Source organism: Citrus sinensis, chromosome 9 (genome assembly GCF_022201045.2).
Source record: "Citrus sinensis cultivar Valencia sweet orange chromosome 9, DVS_A1.0, whole genome shotgun sequence".
NCBI lineage: Eukaryota > Viridiplantae > Streptophyta > Magnoliopsida > Sapindales > Rutaceae > Citrus > Citrus sinensis.
The window spans coordinates 24,989,211-25,006,987 of NC_068564.1; the positions used below are offsets into that span (position 1 = coordinate 24,989,211).

At 34.4% G+C, this 17,777-nt stretch overlaps 1 protein-coding gene and 1 long non-coding RNA gene across 2 annotated transcripts; one reads left to right on the forward strand and one right to left on the reverse strand.

Annotated features, from left to right (window-relative positions):
- Positions 1-774: 774 nt before the first annotated feature.
- Positions 775-3,369, forward strand: LOC102620266 (indole-3-acetic acid-amido synthetase GH3.6). Its single transcript, XM_006475192.4, has 3 exons — positions 775-1,273; positions 1,447-2,375; positions 2,477-3,369. The coding sequence occupies exons 1-3, from the start codon at positions 954-956 to the stop codon at positions 3,112-3,114; spliced, it is 1,887 nt and encodes a 628-aa protein (XP_006475255.1). The 5' UTR covers positions 775-953; the 3' UTR covers positions 3,115-3,369.
- An 8,061-nt stretch (positions 3,370-11,430) lies between these two features.
- On the reverse strand, positions 11,431-17,656 carry LOC127899768 (uncharacterized). The gene is made up of 2 exons (XR_008051812.1): positions 17,511-17,656; positions 11,431-11,812 (listed from the first exon to the last, which is right to left on the reverse strand). It is a non-coding gene; the product is annotated as an uncharacterized LOC127899768 (long non-coding RNA).
- Between the last annotated feature and the right edge of the window lie 121 nt (positions 17,657-17,777).

The following is a 17,777-nucleotide window of genomic DNA, read 5'->3' on the forward strand; positions in this document are numbered from 1 at the left end:
CCCCCAATTATTATTTACCGTACACCCACTCATTTCTATCGATGCCATCCTCCCGCAAAGTTTATCGTGATATATTGACTTCATATTCCGCGATATATTAAACGTAAAGCCGTTTTTTTGTGAAACGCCCGCAGTACAAGTACCCATGTAACCGGTGAAATTACTGCGGGTCTACCGCAGACTGCCGGTCAACCCCGCGACATTTTCACCGGATATGACATTTTTTAACACCACCCAGCCCCAGTCGGGTGTGAGGTGGGGATTATTAAGAAAATTCCCAAGTTTCCCTTGTACAACAAACAAAGCACACAATGGGAATTTTTTATTGGGTTAAAAACTTGGGAGAAAGAAAGTCAAAAAAATAACTAGTTTAATATATTTGAATATTTAAAACTTAGTATTTGCTGCTCACGATCATAATGCACTATCTTTATTTTGTTTTATTTTATTTCTTTATTTTTTAAAAAAAAAATTTAGTGAATTAACAAAATTGAACAAAAGTGCATTGCAAAACTAATTATTGCTTGATGGTAAAGTCATTCAAGGGGGGAATTTGCATGACTAAACTTTTTTCATTAACATGGTATTTGACCATTAAGGCATGAAATTTTCATGTTCACGGGGTGTAATAGAGGCATGTTCAGAAAAGGAAAAATTAGATGATATTTACATTTATGTCCTCAAAATTGCATTCTTTGTTTACTATCTAATCCCTATAATGAAAGCATAGCCAGCTTCAATTGAATTCTCCCTCTATATATACCCACTTCTCTCTTCATTTTTCCGTCACACCAAAACCAATTCAACACAAGCCTCTCTCTTTAGTCTCATTTATCTCTCTCTCTCTCTCTCTCTCTCACAGACACACATACACACAAAAGAACACTCAAAATAAAACTCTTTGAAGTTTATTAATTTTATCTCTTTCATACAAAACTGCCAAAGCCACCATCATGCCTGAAGCACCAAAGAACTCATACCCTAGTGATTATAGTCTTGATGAGATGAACAAGAAGAAACTTGAGTTCATTGAAAATGTTACTTCAAACCCTGATGAGGTTCAAAAGAAGGTTCTTTCAGAGATCCTCTTACGCAATGCTCATGTTGAGTACCTGCAAAGAAATGGCCTTAATGGCCACACCGATAGAGAGTCTTTCAAAAAAACCATGCCTGTCATCACTTATGAAGATATCCAAGCTGATATCAACCGTATTGCCAATGGAGATACTTCTTCTATCCTCTGCTCCAAGCCCATTTCTGAGTTCTTGACTAGGTAAAAGCCTAAAAAATTTTACATGAAAAATCTCAAATTTTGTGTTCTTTATTGACTTTTTTGGTAGCTTTGTCTTAGTGGGTTGTTATGGTTTTTGTGTCCTTTGCGCTAAATGTTGTTTAAAGTGCTTCTGTGGATAGTTTGGCTTAGTGGGTTTGTTTTGTTTTTTGTAGCTCTGGGACATCAGGTGGTGAACGAAAGTTGATGCCAACAATTGAAGAAGAATTGGAGAGGAGGTCGCTGCTGTACAGCCTATTGATGCCTGTGATGAGCCAGTTTATTCCTGGTCTAGACAAAGGCAAAGGAATGTACTTTCTGTTCATAAAATCTGAGGCCAAGACTCCTGGTGGCCTAGTGGCTCGCCCAGTCTTAACTAGCTATTACAAGAGCTGTCATTTCAAAGAGAGGCCTTATGACCCATATACAAACTACACTAGCCCAAATGAAACCATTTTGTGCCCTGATTCTTACCAAAGCATGTACTCTCAATTGCTTTGTGGCCTTTGCCAAAACAAAGAAGTCCTCAGGGTTGGTGCCGTTTTTGCCTCTGGTTTCATTAGAGCTATTAGGTTTCTTGAGAAACATTGGCCTCTTGTCGTTAAAGATATTAGAACTGGCACCATTGACTCCCAAATTACTGACCCATCTGTTAGGGATGCTGTCATGAAGATCCTTAAACCAAACCCAAAACTTGCTGATTTTATTGAAAATGAGTGCCGTAAAGACTGCTGGCAAGGGATCATAACAAGGTTATGGCCCAACACTAAGTATGTGGATGTTATTGTGACTGGGACCATGTCACAGTATATCCCAATCCTTGATTACTATAGCAATGGCCTCCCCCTTGTTTGTACCATGTATGCTTCTTCTGAGTGCTACTTTGGTGTCAACCTTAACCCCCTATGCAAGCCAAGCGAAGTCTCATACACCCTTGTTCCCACCATGGCCTATTTTGAGTTCTTGCCTGTTCACAGAAACAATGGTGTCGCTAACTCTATTTCCATGCCTAAGTCACTCAATGAGAAGGAGCGACAAGAGTTGGTTGATCTCGTTGATGTCAAACTTGGCCAAGAATATGAACTCGTGGTCACCACATATGCTGGTATAAAATTTATTTTTTTATTTTTTGTCCTTTTGTCCTCTTAAACAATTTGTATTTTTACTGTTACATGTTTTACTTAATTGTATTTTTTTCCCCCCCAGGGCTCTATCGCTATAGAGTTGGAGATGTGCTAAGGGTTGCTGGATTCAAGAACAAGGCACCACAATTCAACTTCATATGCAGGAAAAATGTGGTGCTAAGCATTGATTCAGACAAGACAGATGAGGTTGAGCTACAAAATGCTGTGAAGAATGCAGTGAACCATTTGGTGCCATTTGATGCAGCAGTATCTGAGTACACAAGCTATGCAGATACCACAACAGTTCCTGGTCACTATGTGCTATATTGGGAGCTTAGCCTCAATGGGACAACCCCAATTCCTCCCTCAGTCTTTGAGGACTGTTGCTTAACCATTGAAGAGTCACTCAACAGCGTGTATCGCCAAGGCCGTGTGTGTGACAAATCAATTGGGCCGCTTGAGATCAAGATTGTTGAGCCAGGGACTTTTGACAAGCTCATGGACTATGCCATTAGCCTAGGTGCATCAATAAACCAGTACAAGACGCCAAGATGTGTGAAATTTGCACCCATTATTGAGCTTTTGAACTCAAGGGTTGTGTCAAACTACTTCAGTCCCAAATGTCCCAAGTGGGTTGCTGGTCACAAGCAATGGAGCAGCAACAACAACAAGGCCACTACAAGAATTGAAGAAATGAATGGAAAGGCTCAAACTGTTTAAGGGTCTTCTTTAATCTGGTAAAATTAGCTTTTCGTGGAGATTCACAGGAACTGTTTTTGTGATCAATCAATCTTAGGACAATGTTAAGGACTGTTCCTAGGTTTAACCCCATGTAATGTTCTTAATGTTCTTTTTTTCTTCTTTTTATCTTTTTTAAGCCTTTTAACTGTTGTCTATCATGCATAGGGACTTCGGAAATTAGCCATGTACAAAAACAGTTCATGTTTCAAGGAAAAGCCTTTTTTTCTTTTCAAAATACATGGGAATTTGATTCATAATTCCAACAAGGAAACCTGCCCACTGAAGTCTCATGGGCAATTTTACTTGGACTGCAAACGATTGACATCAAAAGCCATCCACAATCTTATCTTCCTTTCTATTATCTTATTATTTTCACTAAAAAGCATACTGACTTTTAGTTACATTGATTTATTATGACTCTAAGTAACTCCCTCGAAAACATAAATTTAATACATACTTTTTCTATCCACACCTTCATGGACCAGTAACCTTCCTCAATATGGCTGGCATAAAGTGACCAAAAAATTTTCATTACTCTCTTGGGATCTCAATTTATCAAACCCCAAAACTTTATTCAAAACCAGCTTTAGTTAATTCAATAAAGAAAACCCATTTCTTGCTGCCAACGAGGCCTCAGACTAGTGGTAGTCTCGAATTATATGTCCTCCCACAAATGAGTAAAAGATGGATATTTTTTATTTTAATATTAATGAGGATAAATAACTGAAAGCAGACCGAATCTCGACTGATTAATATGATTTCCTAGTGATTCTAATATTCCTTAATTGAAATTGAGAATGGTGTTGTAACGTATACATGAAAAGGACAAAAAAAAAAAAAAACAAAACAAATGTAACGCACAAAGGGTGTTGTCGTATTTGTTATTGTTAATTTTTTGTAAGTGTAGTGTATGGGATTGTGTTGGGCATGCGTCAGTTGGACCCAATCTCTGTAGAGTAGTGTGTTGAGTTGCAGGCATAAAAATAGCCGGGAAATCATGCAAAAAGAATCAAGAGATTGTTGAAAGGCCAAAATAATTTTGTTGTGGAGTGGCAGGACAGATAAGGTTGAATCAGAAGCTGTTCCCTCTATTAAGCTTTTGTCTCTGAAAACAGACAAAAGCACTTTTGTTTTTTAGAAAAACAGATTTTCAGGAAGGGTCAGTCAGACAATTATAGCAGTCTCCAGACATAACCCCAGAAAAAAGAGAGACAATTTTCAGAGACGTTTTTTTTTTTTTTTTTCCCAGAATTTTCAGATTTTTTTTTTTTTAAAAAAAAAAAGCATTTAATACGATTGAAGATAAGTACTAGTACTACTGGCAGCAGTGGTTGTCTGTGCAGGCTAACTTTTGTTGAGTCCTACAACATGTTCACGATTTCCCTTCAATGATTTTCTTTCCCCTCTTTCAAGCACCACCCAATCAAAATACCCAACAATCAGCGAGGAATTGCTTCTGGCAACTAACTCACCTGCTTTCACCTAAAGTGATTTTGGTGCTTTATTGTTATATTTGGTAGCTTTTGGATGTGAAATTGAAACATAATGCATCAAGTATGCATGTGAGTATCGGAGTCCTTTGATTTATCATTGTTCTTTAAAGGTGCTTTCGTTTCATATAAGGCCATAAGCTCAAAAATGCTTTCTCTAGATAAGCTCTTTTTCGAGAAGTGCTATTACACCATTTAGTGACTACCGCAATTGAAAACATGGGTCAGGAACCTTTTATTTATTCTTGGTTCTTTTTAAGACTAGACACCATAACTTTTCTATACTCATGTTGAATTATGTAATCTTGTCTATATGTATTAAAAGCGTTTCTTTTTTTATCTTGCTCCAACAAAAGCACTTCTCACACTTGCATCCTAAAAAACCCTTCTTCTTCTTCTTTTTTTTTTTTTTTTTGTAGAATTGGGGTTGATGGCAACACATCATTCAGGGTACTCAAATAAAAAAAATGGTTGATATGTTGAAATGCACGTAGTGATCACTCTATTAGAAGAAGGTGGCATGTATACATTTGATCATAAACGTATTTCTTTTTAACACGTTATGCTTATACCATAAGAAATGATCAAGCATTTGACTTAAAGGCACTACTTTTTAAATATCTGTTCTAGTGATATATGATAAATAAAGCTAGAAGAAAACAATCCAATAGAGTAAACTTCAAGTATATAAAGTTATTAGGTACAAGTAATTAATTGTCTCTTTACTTAAAAAGAATATATGGTGGATTTATATATTCTTCAAGTTTATCCTCTCTTAAAATGCATTAATGCATTTGCTATATATTCTCTTCGTTGATCTTATCTCACTGCTTATCCATCTCAAATCACAAAAGTGATCACATACACGTAATCACTTTTACGAAAGCAGTGCTTTTTTATTTTTGCTGCATCTCACATCAATAATATCTTGGTTGCTCCATGCATTTCATTTCATGGCAATGATAAGGTAATTTCGGTATAGCCCATGAGACAATTAATTCACAATTGAAAGCTACTTGTGTGAAATGAATTTAATGAGTAGTTGAATCAAGAATTGAAATGGTTCTGGGAGACATTATTGAAGTGATTATTTCATTTTTTTTATTGTGTGAGAAGAAGATTCGAGCGTGCTAGCTATTTTTCATAACTAAAGCTATATAATAATTCAAGAGCAAGTACTACTTACTCTATTAGGAAAGTTGAAAAAAAGAATTTATGAAGTTGAATGAGATATTTATTATGGACTAAACATTATCTATATATCCTTCACCCTTTTCACCAATATGTATATATATATAGTATAATTAGGGTTTTAGTTTCACGGACCCTTTTCTTTTATAACCAGAAAAACAAAGAATTTCTTTTACCACCATTTAGAGTTCTTGCAAGATTCTTTTATATATATACATGATAGAACTTAATTGCTACACAAATACTTAAATACAGCACTTTAGAAAAGCACTTTTTTAGTGCTTCTCTAATAATCACTACTAATACGGATAACAATAATAATAATAACATAATATTCTAAAAAGTTAATTCAATTTAATAATAATATCTTAGAATATTTCTTTTCTTTTCTTTGCTACTAAAAATATTTCTTTTCTTTTCTTTGCTACTAAAACACTCATAGGAATATGAATACTTTATCTTAGAATAGAGTCCATTGTCGACTGGTGCCCTCATTCGAGTCTTAGCCCTTATGCTGAAACTCTAATTTCCCCACAAGATTATATAATTTGATCATAGAGTATATTTTTGTCTCCTGAGTACAGATAAGATAAATATCTTCATAATATTAGTGAGAGTTAAAAAATAGACTAGCCAATATAACAATTTATTATAATATTAGCGCAAAAAAAGAAAAAGAAAACTCTTCAATTTTCAATCCACACTTTTTCCTTTATTATAAAAACATTACTCTTTAGATAAGTGATCGAACTTCGCTTGACAAAACTATATTTAAATAGTTAGCATACAAAGTTTGTATAACTTAGTTGGAGGGACATTCGACGTATCATTAATCAAATTGGTGTTACAAATTGATTGGTAGGAAGTAAAAAAAAAAAAAAAATATATATATATATATATATAATACAAAATGGGATCAATGGATCATTAACAATCAATAAACTGAAATTTAAAAATTCATTCTGGAAAATGTTTCTTGAAAAAATCGGCGGGGGAAGGGGTTTGAGAAGGAAAGAGACAAATCCACGTATCTTAACGATACGGTTGTCTGAGCGGGGCCCGCATTCCATTCCCATGCAAATCAAGGGGTTCCCGATACGCGTGGATTCCGGGGTTACAATCTACAGTTCCAGGGGTGGGGGACCGCGCCCAGGTTTCCGCCACGTGTCCATCCACAAGCGTTGACGATACGTGAGTAATTTACCAAAGTCCAAAGCCTCTCCCTCCTTCCCTGTTCCTCTCGCACTTTGTAGGCGCCATCACGATCAAGCCCAGTACCACCACAGCATTCCACGTGGGATTGTCTACCCCCCCCCCCCCACACCGCCCCCTACTTTTTCTTTTTTCTTTTTTATTTCTTTATATGAGAAATTTTTGCTAGTTTCTTTCTTTCTTTAAAATTACCCAAATTATATGGGTTCTAGTTAGCGCAATTGGTAAAATTTTTTATGATAATATGAACTGTCTAACAAAAATTATCTAAATAATTTATTTAAATACGTTTTTATATTAACGATGTATGAGTTAGGTGATACGACTCCATCTCGGTATATTTTTTCAGTGTATTAAATTATTTGGTAGTTAAAGATCACATTAGGTCTCGATTAATCCCAAGTCTCGAACCCAGGACCTCCATCTTGGTATATTTATATACTTTGTAAGTGGTTTGAGATTGAAAGAGAAATCGAGTGTGGTTAGTATGGCTGTATGATTGGTGGTCTAGACAATTGTAAATATGCCATGTGGCAAAAATGTCAGGGAAGAAGACACCTTTCATCACAATGTAACAAATTCATGGCAAGATCTCAATGGGAGACCATCAATCATGGAAGCTCTCTTGTGGTGATTTGCTCCAGACCTAGGCACCACCGCACCAGCCTATACAAATATAAAAATGTTAGTCAACTTTCCACAAACCGCACATTGTTGAGTTTTATGTTATATATATATATATATATTTTTATGCGGATGCCTTCATTTTTTTTATGCGAATATATTTTTAAGTCATATGATTTAATAGAGTCAAATTTTAATGTTATTATACTACACGATTTTATAATGTATGAAAAAATATTTCCACTAAACTGCAAGGCTTAATACCTTGTCCGCATTAAAAAAAAAAAGAGAATGCCCACTAGGAATTGAAAATTTTTAAAGCAAATATCAAGTTTGTTTGTTATAAATCTTAACTCCAAATCAATTTTTTAGATCTAATTCAATATTTTGGTTGAAATTTTTGAAATTGAACAAGAATTGTTTGATTTAAATTGAATCGTCTCTTAGGATGTCATTATCCAAAAATTTTGATAGCAGTAAGGTAAAAAAATCTCATTAAAAAAATCTCATTGTCCATTAATAAAAAAATAGGGCACTAAACCGTTTTCCCCACCACCACAACACAAAGAAAAGAACAAATGATTAGATTATTTGAGATAGTATGGCCACATTTTAGTACAAAAATATAAAGCGTTGAGGCAAATTTGATGCTTAAATTACTTGTGATGATGTATGACAAAAGCTAAAAGTTAGTTTGTCATCCTTTGGAACAATTTTTAGCTGGTTAAGAAAGTGATTTTTCTTTTTTCATAATCTAAACAACAATGATGAAAGGAAAAAAAAATGTGATCTGAAGGTGATTGTAATATATGATTAACAAAGACATAAACTTTTGGGAGGGTGATAGAGAAAGTAAAAGTTTTGCTTTTAGAGACAACTAATCCAACATTGACTAAGATGGCTACCAATTATAATTTACATTGATGCCCATAATGTGCTAAAAGGAGATTGATGGATGATGAAAGTTGTAACAATAATGATGCAAAGGAGATGTTTGATAGAAAATGAAAGTTAATAATATTGGAGAGAGGTGGGGGAGGAGATTGAGACTTGTCAAAAGTATTTAGTGGTAGCGTTTATTATGATAAGTGGTGTCAAAGAACAATAATGAGATAAATTCAATTGAGTATGTTTGTGCTATTTTGTAGTGTTTTGACCATGCAAGATAGATACCATGAAGTTTATGATAAATTTAAGATACCCATTTATATAATAAGGATGCTTTTGAGAGTATTTTTAATTATTTTAAATAAAAATATTTTAATATTATTATTTTAACACAATAGACTTCTAATTTTGTAATAATCTAATCATGCAAGATAAATACCATGAAATTTTTGATAAATTTAATATACCCATGTATGTAATGAGGATGCATTTGAGAGTCTTTTTAATTATGTTAAATAAAAATATTTTAATAATATTACTTTTAACACAATAGACTTCTAATTTTTTTAACGATACAATGCAAATCTATAGTCAAACTTGAATATGTGTGCACACAAGCATCTCTTTTGTCCAATGGGATGTGAAAATTGAATAACCATTTCAATCACTTCTAATTGGTCATAATTAAACAACTTAGTCAAAAGTGGGGATTTAATAAATAATAATTAAAAAAAAACACGAGGACCCTCAAAATGAGCCAAAAAAAAAAAAAAAAGGATAAAATAAGGCACATTAAAAAATTAATGATTAGCTAGGGCTAAGCAAATTTAGTCTCACTAAACGTGAATACCACCAACATGGGCCAGATATTTCACGTGAATTTGCTACATGAAGGAAAGGCGACGGCCCAACTCGGGTGGTTGAGGAGGCACACATCCATTGTCGCTCTCACACGTGACACGACGTCGGACACCAACACGTGTGGCACGGTGGTCCTTTGGAGAAGGTTGACTTTGACTCCCACCTTAAACCCCACCCACACGTGAGGCAAAATCCCCTTTGTTCCCTTGCCGGGCCCCTCTTTACAGGCCGGATCGGCCCATTTTGGGCCCATTCATACTGTCATCCAACAGTTGCGAGTTGTGAGTTGTTGCGACTGTTGTTGTCACTTGTTAAGTGGTGCATTATTTTTTTAATTTTTTTAAAAGCTTATTTATGTATGCAAATAGCTGTCTATAATAATTAATTAATTAATTAATAGGATAATAAAGCCAAATAACCCGACATTTGGTCATGTATTATGTGTATAATCATGCACCTAATCTAGAAGAATTTTTATGATTAATTAAAAACAAATCAAGATTAGAACAAGCTTTTCAGTCATAGTATTATATTACTAATAATATTGTTTAACATTATCCCACTAGGGTTTGTTGAGATGTTTTTGTCTAATGTCTCTCTAACATCTTAACACATGGTTGAATTTAACAAGATTAAATTGTCGCATCACTTCATTAAAAGTAAATAAGCATATAAACAATCTTGATTGCTGAGGTTCCAAATAGGGTTTTGTCTTAAAAGAAACAATTGAACGAAATTGACAAGAATACATTTATTAATAGCCACCTAAACCACTATTCAAATCTGATAAATCTCCATTAAATCAGGAGACTTCATCATTGATGGGACACACTCGTATATTGTAGTTTTATTAATCACATGAAAAATGGAGGTATGAGGGGGTCTCACTTGGAGATGGGGATGCTTTCAATCAAACAAGAACAGGGTTTATTAAATTAGATAAGGATATAAATATGTGATTAACTATGTCTTTGTCTAATGTCTTCCTATCATCAAACATCACCCAAAGTCAATTAACACAAATGGGCAATTTTGAATATGGAGAAGATATATATATATTTTTTTCTTTTTTATAATAATAAAAAAAAAAGAGGATGTTGGAATTAAACTTGATTGACTTGAGAAGGTTAATGTGGTAATAACACTTGGCCTGCATGATCATCACTAGCGGTGATGGAAACCTCAGTCTTTAGATGCCATCACTGCTTACGACATACATTCGTTTTGGGAAGCAAAAGAAATGAGAAAGAACGAATCATTTTCCGAGACGTTGCTTTTGGTTGTCAAGAGAATAGTGTCATATCATATACCACTTTAAAAAAAAATTATTGGAATCCGATAAGAGGGTGATCTTTTACTCTTTGTTTCTTTTAATTGTTATTATTATTTTTTGTTTTCTTTTCCCGGGGGGTTATGTGGCTCAAGAGAATATACGACTATCTACGTAATTTTGGATATTTAAGCCGGAAATCAAATTCCATAATACGGTATGAAAAAAATCAGTTAAAGAGATGCTCGCCCCTCGCCTAAATTAATGGCTGAATGATCATTTTATTTCAATGATTTCATTGTTGGGCCCAAAAATGGCCCAGTGCCTGGCCTTGGATGGAGTTGAAGCAGTATTAAAGCCTGGGAATGGAACTCCAATTAAAGCCTGAAATATGATGATTTTGCAGCCCATTAAAAGTTTTCAACCTAATACTACTTGTTCACGATGATAAAATAATTGTGAGTGCAACCGGCCAGGATTTGAAAAGAAGAAAATCCACAACACAGCTTAATAGACATTATAAGACATCAGCCCTTGAGGCGAGTTTAGATTTTGACCACCCCTTTCCTTTTAAAATCTGAAACAAAAAATAAATACATATATTGAGTCATTGTTTGGTTGCTTCTGAAATTCATGCATAAAATTTATTATGTACATATCAAAAGAATGTTATTTATATTATGAATTGGTATTAGAGAGCGACTCGTGACTTGATATGTGGATGGATATCTGAAGCATTTAAATATACAAAGAACACCCTTTACAATCTAAATCTCGTTCATTCAGCCGCATTAGTTCACCCTTTACAATGAAGTAGTTCTACTGAAACCATTTTTTTTTTTCCAAAGAGAAATAAAGCTATGAACAAGAAAACATCAAGAATCAATTCAGTTTTAGTTCTAAGTTTACAGGATTGCACTAACCTGATCTGAATTTGTGTACCAGTCCCAGGATCTATAAAATCCTTAATTCTTGAAGCCTTCAGCAACTATTTCTTGGCAATGAGACAAATCTCGACAGACCAGCCAGGAACTGAACCAAACCCTAGTAGTACCTATGTAACATGTGCAACTACTAGTGCAGAATTTGATGCAGTTCATGTATGTATACTCCAAAGACATCAATAAGAGCTTGTGAACAACTGGTACAACAAAAGATTACCATGAAATAGCCATCAGGGATTTTTCTAAGAAAGAAATGGAAAATTGATATGGATCATTCATCAAATGAACAAAATTGATATGGAGCCAAATCCACATCAACCCTTGAAAAAAATACAAAATTCATAACAAAGTCAATAGTAAAGTGCATCTGAAGAAAAGTAAGATACGGAATAGGTATGTAACAAGTTATTATGCCATTAAAGAGAGGACATAACTGAAACGAGGATATTGAGATCAACGTGTTGGAGTACAAGAGACAATAAAGCATGAAATCTGTAGATTTATGAACGATTTGATGCATTGCAGCACCATAAAAAATTAACTGCAAAACAAGAGATTTGGCATAGCACAGGAGGAACTGAGGATCCATTCCTCAAAAGCAGCAAAAATGTAGTTTATATTAAGTATGAGAAAAAATCTAATTTTCAACTCAACAGCAATATCAGTTTCAAATGAAGTTACTAATCACCAGTTTAATTAATTCCATCACAAAAGGTGAAATATTCTTTTTTTTTCCAACCCTTGAGTTCCCATCTAATGAACTACTAGAATACTTCAATTCATTTTTATGAAATATTTAGAAACAATAGCTAAATGATTGAAAGAAGAAGAAAATGAGGCCAAAAAATAGTTATTTGCCAAAGTTCCATACTACTGTTTTTGCTGAAGGCAAATACATGATGCATTAACTGTATACCATGAAGCAAGTAGGCGAGTGCAGGACATTGGACTTAATGAGCTGTCCAAATTTGTTTTAAATGTCCATTTGTAGACAGTTTGGAAAAACTGAATTCTTTTTCCTTAAATACATATGGGATGCATGTTTAAGTTTTTCCTTTTATAGGTCTACCATTGTGATAATATTTGGTAATCATTATATGATTACACATCTCAATATCAAGGCAACACTATTATTAAAACTAAGCTGAAATGAAAATATTCAGACAAATGAGGCAAGAGCAAGAAACCATCCCTCACAAACACACTCTCGCCGAATGTGAAGCTATTTATCAATCAATATCAATCAATATAGAAGTGAGTTTAATTTTATATAATCATTCTCTCAAGCTATTTATTATTATTTTATACTTCAGAATCTCGTTTTTACTCAATTTCAAGTTGTCCCTGTTATTAAGTATGAAAACCAGACCATGATTCTTACATCAACAGCTTGAATGGCTGTGCCGATGACTTTAAACGCGGCGGCACAGTGGGAATTGTTCAAGACATATCCATATGTACCTTATGTAATAGGCATTTCATGCTTTTATAACTTTTGTAACTTAAGGAGGTGATTTCAAAAGTATTCGCCATCCTTAGTTATTAATCAATAACTTATCATAAAGTTTCCTACAATACGACAAAATTGAAATTAAATACATTTAAAGTAGCACAAATTCACCATCTAATTAAAGTGAAAAACGTGTACAACAGTTGGAGAAGAATCTAACTGCATTAGTACATATGTACTATTATCTGCAATTTTGTAATTATATACCATTTGTATAAATAACACAGCATGCAAAAGAATCAAACCACTCATCTGTTCATCTCTACTGTTTCAATTATCAAAATTTTCCTCTACCTGGATCAAACAATCTCCAATTGACAAGCCATATCCCTCAGAAACATCTTGCTCGTTTGGTCATTTGATCGTGCAGAAGCAGAGGTATGGAAGCTTTACAAGATTTTATTTAATGCTTTTGTCTATTTACTCCTAAATTATTGTCTCTCTCATTCGTTGTTAAGGGCATCTCCTATTGATTACGAACCATGCAATTTAAAGTACTCTAGAATTTTCATGAAAATTTGATGGAAGGAGATTAATTTGGTGGGTAGGTGTTTTTAATATTAAAATAATTTTTGGGGAAGAAAAAATTGCTTTATATCCTATAAAAACTCATAGATAAAGACTGTGGGAGTGTTTGGCTGTAACTTCACGAATATTTACGTCTACGGCTGCAATGTAGTTTAAAATTAAAGTAAACATTCTTTATTGTTTTGGCTCTTCAAATTTTTCTTTATGGTTATATTTTCGTAACGTATATGGGTGTGGGTGTTTATGTTTATGTTTGTATCTAGGTTCAGACTATTGTAACATAAATTTTTACTTAAAATGGATTCCCAAATGACCATATATCTTAATCAGCAACTCAGATGATTGAGTTAATTGAAGTTAAAATGTAGCAATTATTGTTATCAATGCAGCAGCTGCCAAACCGTTGGATAATTATACATGGATGGTTCAAGATTTTCTCTTTTTCAGGGTGGGGGTGGACAAACCCCGAACAGATTTTTTATCCCCTACCTCTCCCAGGATTCAAACTGGGGAAGTTAGCCAAAGAAAGCTGCTCGAAAACCACTCAGTCAAGCCCCTAGGGAAAGAGGGATTATAGATTTCATCTTAAGTTAAAAAATTTTAGTCACAGCCCCCTAACCCGTGTATGCGCACGCGCGCGAGCATGTATAGATCAGCGAAGAAAAATTGCAAAAACAAAAAAAATAAATAAATAAATCACCCACACAATTTAACTGCAATTGAAATGGATATACCTATAAGATTAAGATGTGTATGCATGATAGTCATCTAGTTGTTTCAACATAATGTACATCTTGGGTATTATCATTCAGTTTTTACTAAATTAAAGCACCAATTCTTTGTTGGACTGTTTATAGTTGAAACCGCTATGATTTTTTGTCTCTAGACAACATTGAAAATTAATAATCTTGGAACTCTGCTTTTACTGCTTTTACTAATAAAGCATCCTGCTGTAGAAAGCACTGGTTTCACTGAAGAGCTAATAAAGTTTCAATCTATTGACTCGTATAATTGCACCTTTACTCACTATTTGAAGTCTGATTACTCAATGGTGATCATCCTTGAGTTTTACAAAATAAACTAATAACAGTTAATCAACCTATGCATTATTTAACTAAATTCCCCCATTTTGGCGTAGAGGACCTGCAAGTTTAAGATAGCTGTGGTGATAGTAAATTTAATAGTGAGTTCAACAAAGTAGGGTACAGTTGTGATAAGGCACCATGACTGAGTAAGATCCAAATGATAGCCTAGTTTAAATTAGAAACAACCCGAGATGGTCGATTTATATCAAATTATACTTGATTACTCATCCACTAATTAAAGATTAGTTTGGTTAGCTAACTGATGATTAAATAGCTTGCAGAGTACATCAGCTGTGAACTATTTCTCTACCATCAGATATTCCAAATATTAACATTTTCCATTTTGCAGCTTTAATCTGAGAAGATTAATCCTCAAAGATCAAACAGAATGGAAAGCGGTGGCAGTGGCGGCAGCAGCAGTAAAAAGGGCAAAAAAGTAGAGCAGCAAAGTAAGAAACGGCAGAAAACTAATACCATTGATTACATGAATTACATACCCGAAGCAATAGTATTCCATATACTCTCACTATTGCCGCTGGGAGAGTTGATTATAATGAGTCTTGTATCACAACGATGGAAAGACACAGTAGTGCGATACCTGAAGATTGTTCCATCAAGTCTAAATCTTGACGAATGTGAGATGCCAGGAACTATCCTTAAAAGAGATGGGCAGTGTTTGCTACGTAGCAATTTTGCCCATTCCGGTTACTCTTTACAACAGCGACACTGCTTGATACGTGCAGCAAGAAAAAGTTTCATAGAATTTGTGGACCGATGCCTCCAGCTCCATTCCGATTGCATGATCAATAATTTGCGGTTGACATTTCTTCATGAAGCTGGTGGCGATTATGAATACACTAGGAAGATTGATATGTGGGTTCACTTCGCCTTTACAAAAGACATCAAAGAGCTTTCGTTGGACTTCTCTGACCTAACACTTTCAAAACCCTTGGCTCAACCATTTGAACTGCCTCATGGCTACTTTGCACCCAAGATAACGAAAACTTTCAGCCTAAAGTTTTGCAAGTTTAGACTATCTACCTTTCAGGTTTTTGGATCCCTTAAGGGGATATCTTTAGTACAGGTAGAAATCCTTGATGGCTCGTTAGCTGAGCTAGCATCCAAATGTCCTGTTCTGAAGGATGTGAACCTGGTAAACTGTGTTTTTCCTGATCAATTTATGATGAGTGAAGAAGACATAATAGTTGAGAAACTATCAGTGATTGACTGTAAAACAGAGGAGTGGGAGGCGTGCAATATCAATCTATCAACTCCATGCCTACTGAAGCTCCATATAGTTGGAAACATTCTCATGACATCACACATTCGGAACGCAACAAAACTCCTAGATGTAACTTTTTGCATGGAGGAGATAAATGAAAACTATTTACAGGGAGATGCATTGGGTTCATTTTTTATTGAGTTAGGCCACAGTCGATCTCTAACGGTAAACAATTGTTGCATCCAGGTATCAAGGTCTTCATTTAATTGGTTATAGCTTAATTTTAAGTTAATTTGTGCCCTTAACTTGTGAAGTTTTCTTTTGTGTTCAAGGTTCTACCTGCAGGGAATGATTTGCTACAAGGATTGCCAACTTACCTCAACAATCTTAACCATTTATGTTTGTTAGTGGGCCTAGAAAAACAAGAAATGCCTGGGATATCTTGCTTGTTAAGGAGTTCCCCAAATTTAGAGAATCTAACCCTACTATTGCTGGGAACTGGACGGGTGGGCATTACTAAATTCTGAAATTGCTTTCATAGTTTGACATTGTAGATGATACTAAACCATTTAGCTTCTATATATTGTAACTTAATTTTACAGGAAATTTTCCAAAATGATGCCCCACCATTCTTTGACTTAGAAGAACGGATTTACTGGGATGAACGGAATTCAACTTTCAGTTGTGTACAAAATTCTCTTAAAAAGGTCACAATGGACGGGTTTTCCGGAAGAAACAATGAGATGAAATTGATTCAGTTCCTGCTGAAAAAAGCGAGAGTTCTCCGGAAGATGGAAATCATCTCTATTTCAACAGCTGAAGTCATGGAAAAAATCCAATATCTGTCGGAGACGTTGTCTTACTTCCCAAGGGCATCTCCTCTGGCCAGCATAGAATTTTGTTGAAGCCCTTCAACAGTTGAACATGTAATGTTCTATAAAAATTTCCTTTGTCTCGTTAAGACTTTTCGTTCGACTAGGTAAAATAAGTATATGGGTGCCCTCTTGTGGAGATTTGGAAATCTTCACAGATAGCATCCATCCAACATTATATTTCAGATATTATTATGTCAGTATCAACCATCAACTTTCCTTCATTGCATAAAAAGGAACTTTGTTTCACCTTGCTATTGTCTATGATGCCTATCCTAGTTTAAATTTGGCAGAGAATTGCATGCAGGAATTCAGAATTGAAGCTTGAGATGTGATAAGCTTGCTCATTGAGAAACAAAGTCATCAATCAAGATCTTCAATCCTCTTATAGCCTAGTTAACATGATTTCTCATATGATTCTCTAAATATAATGCTTTGAAAAATCCACAAAATTAAAAAATAAGAAACAAATCAAATACTCCCAGCATATCGCACAAAAAAATCAAATGATATCATACCTAGTTCAAATTAAACCACCGTAGATGCCATAATGCCAAAAAAATTGCGCAAAAACACAGAGACGCAAAGAAATAGTAGATAAAATTAATTTAGAATTAAAAAAAAAAAGGTGACAGCAAGATATAATAAATGTGTGAAATTGAATGAAATTTCTTTTACCTGAGTCTGTGAAGCCATGAGCTATTCTCTGAATGCATAGCTCTGAATGCAAAGAGTAGACGAAGACTCTAACAGAGCGCAAATTATGAAATTTTTTGGCTGAATAATAATTGAAATAAAATTTGATTTGGTGATAAAAATAAAAAGCGACCTAATTTACTATTAACGAGGCTCATATAACACAAGCCCAACAGTTAAAAAAAATCAAATTCCGAATAGCCCCATAACATTCAGCCCAAATCAAAGAAATAAAAGGGGACTAAAATG

Coding starts and splice junctions, on each gene's coding strand:
- LOC102620266 (XM_006475192.4), top strand. CDS start 954: ATGCCTGAAGCACCAAAGAACTCATACCCTAGTGATTATAGTCTTGAT. Junction 1,274..1,446: donor ATTTCTGAGTTCTTGACTAG/GTAAAAGCCTAA, acceptor TGTTTTTTGTAG/CTCTGGGACATCAGGTGGTG. Junction 2,376..2,476: donor CGTGGTCACCACATATGCTG/GTATAAAATTTA, acceptor TTTCCCCCCCAG/GGCTCTATCGCTATAGAGTT.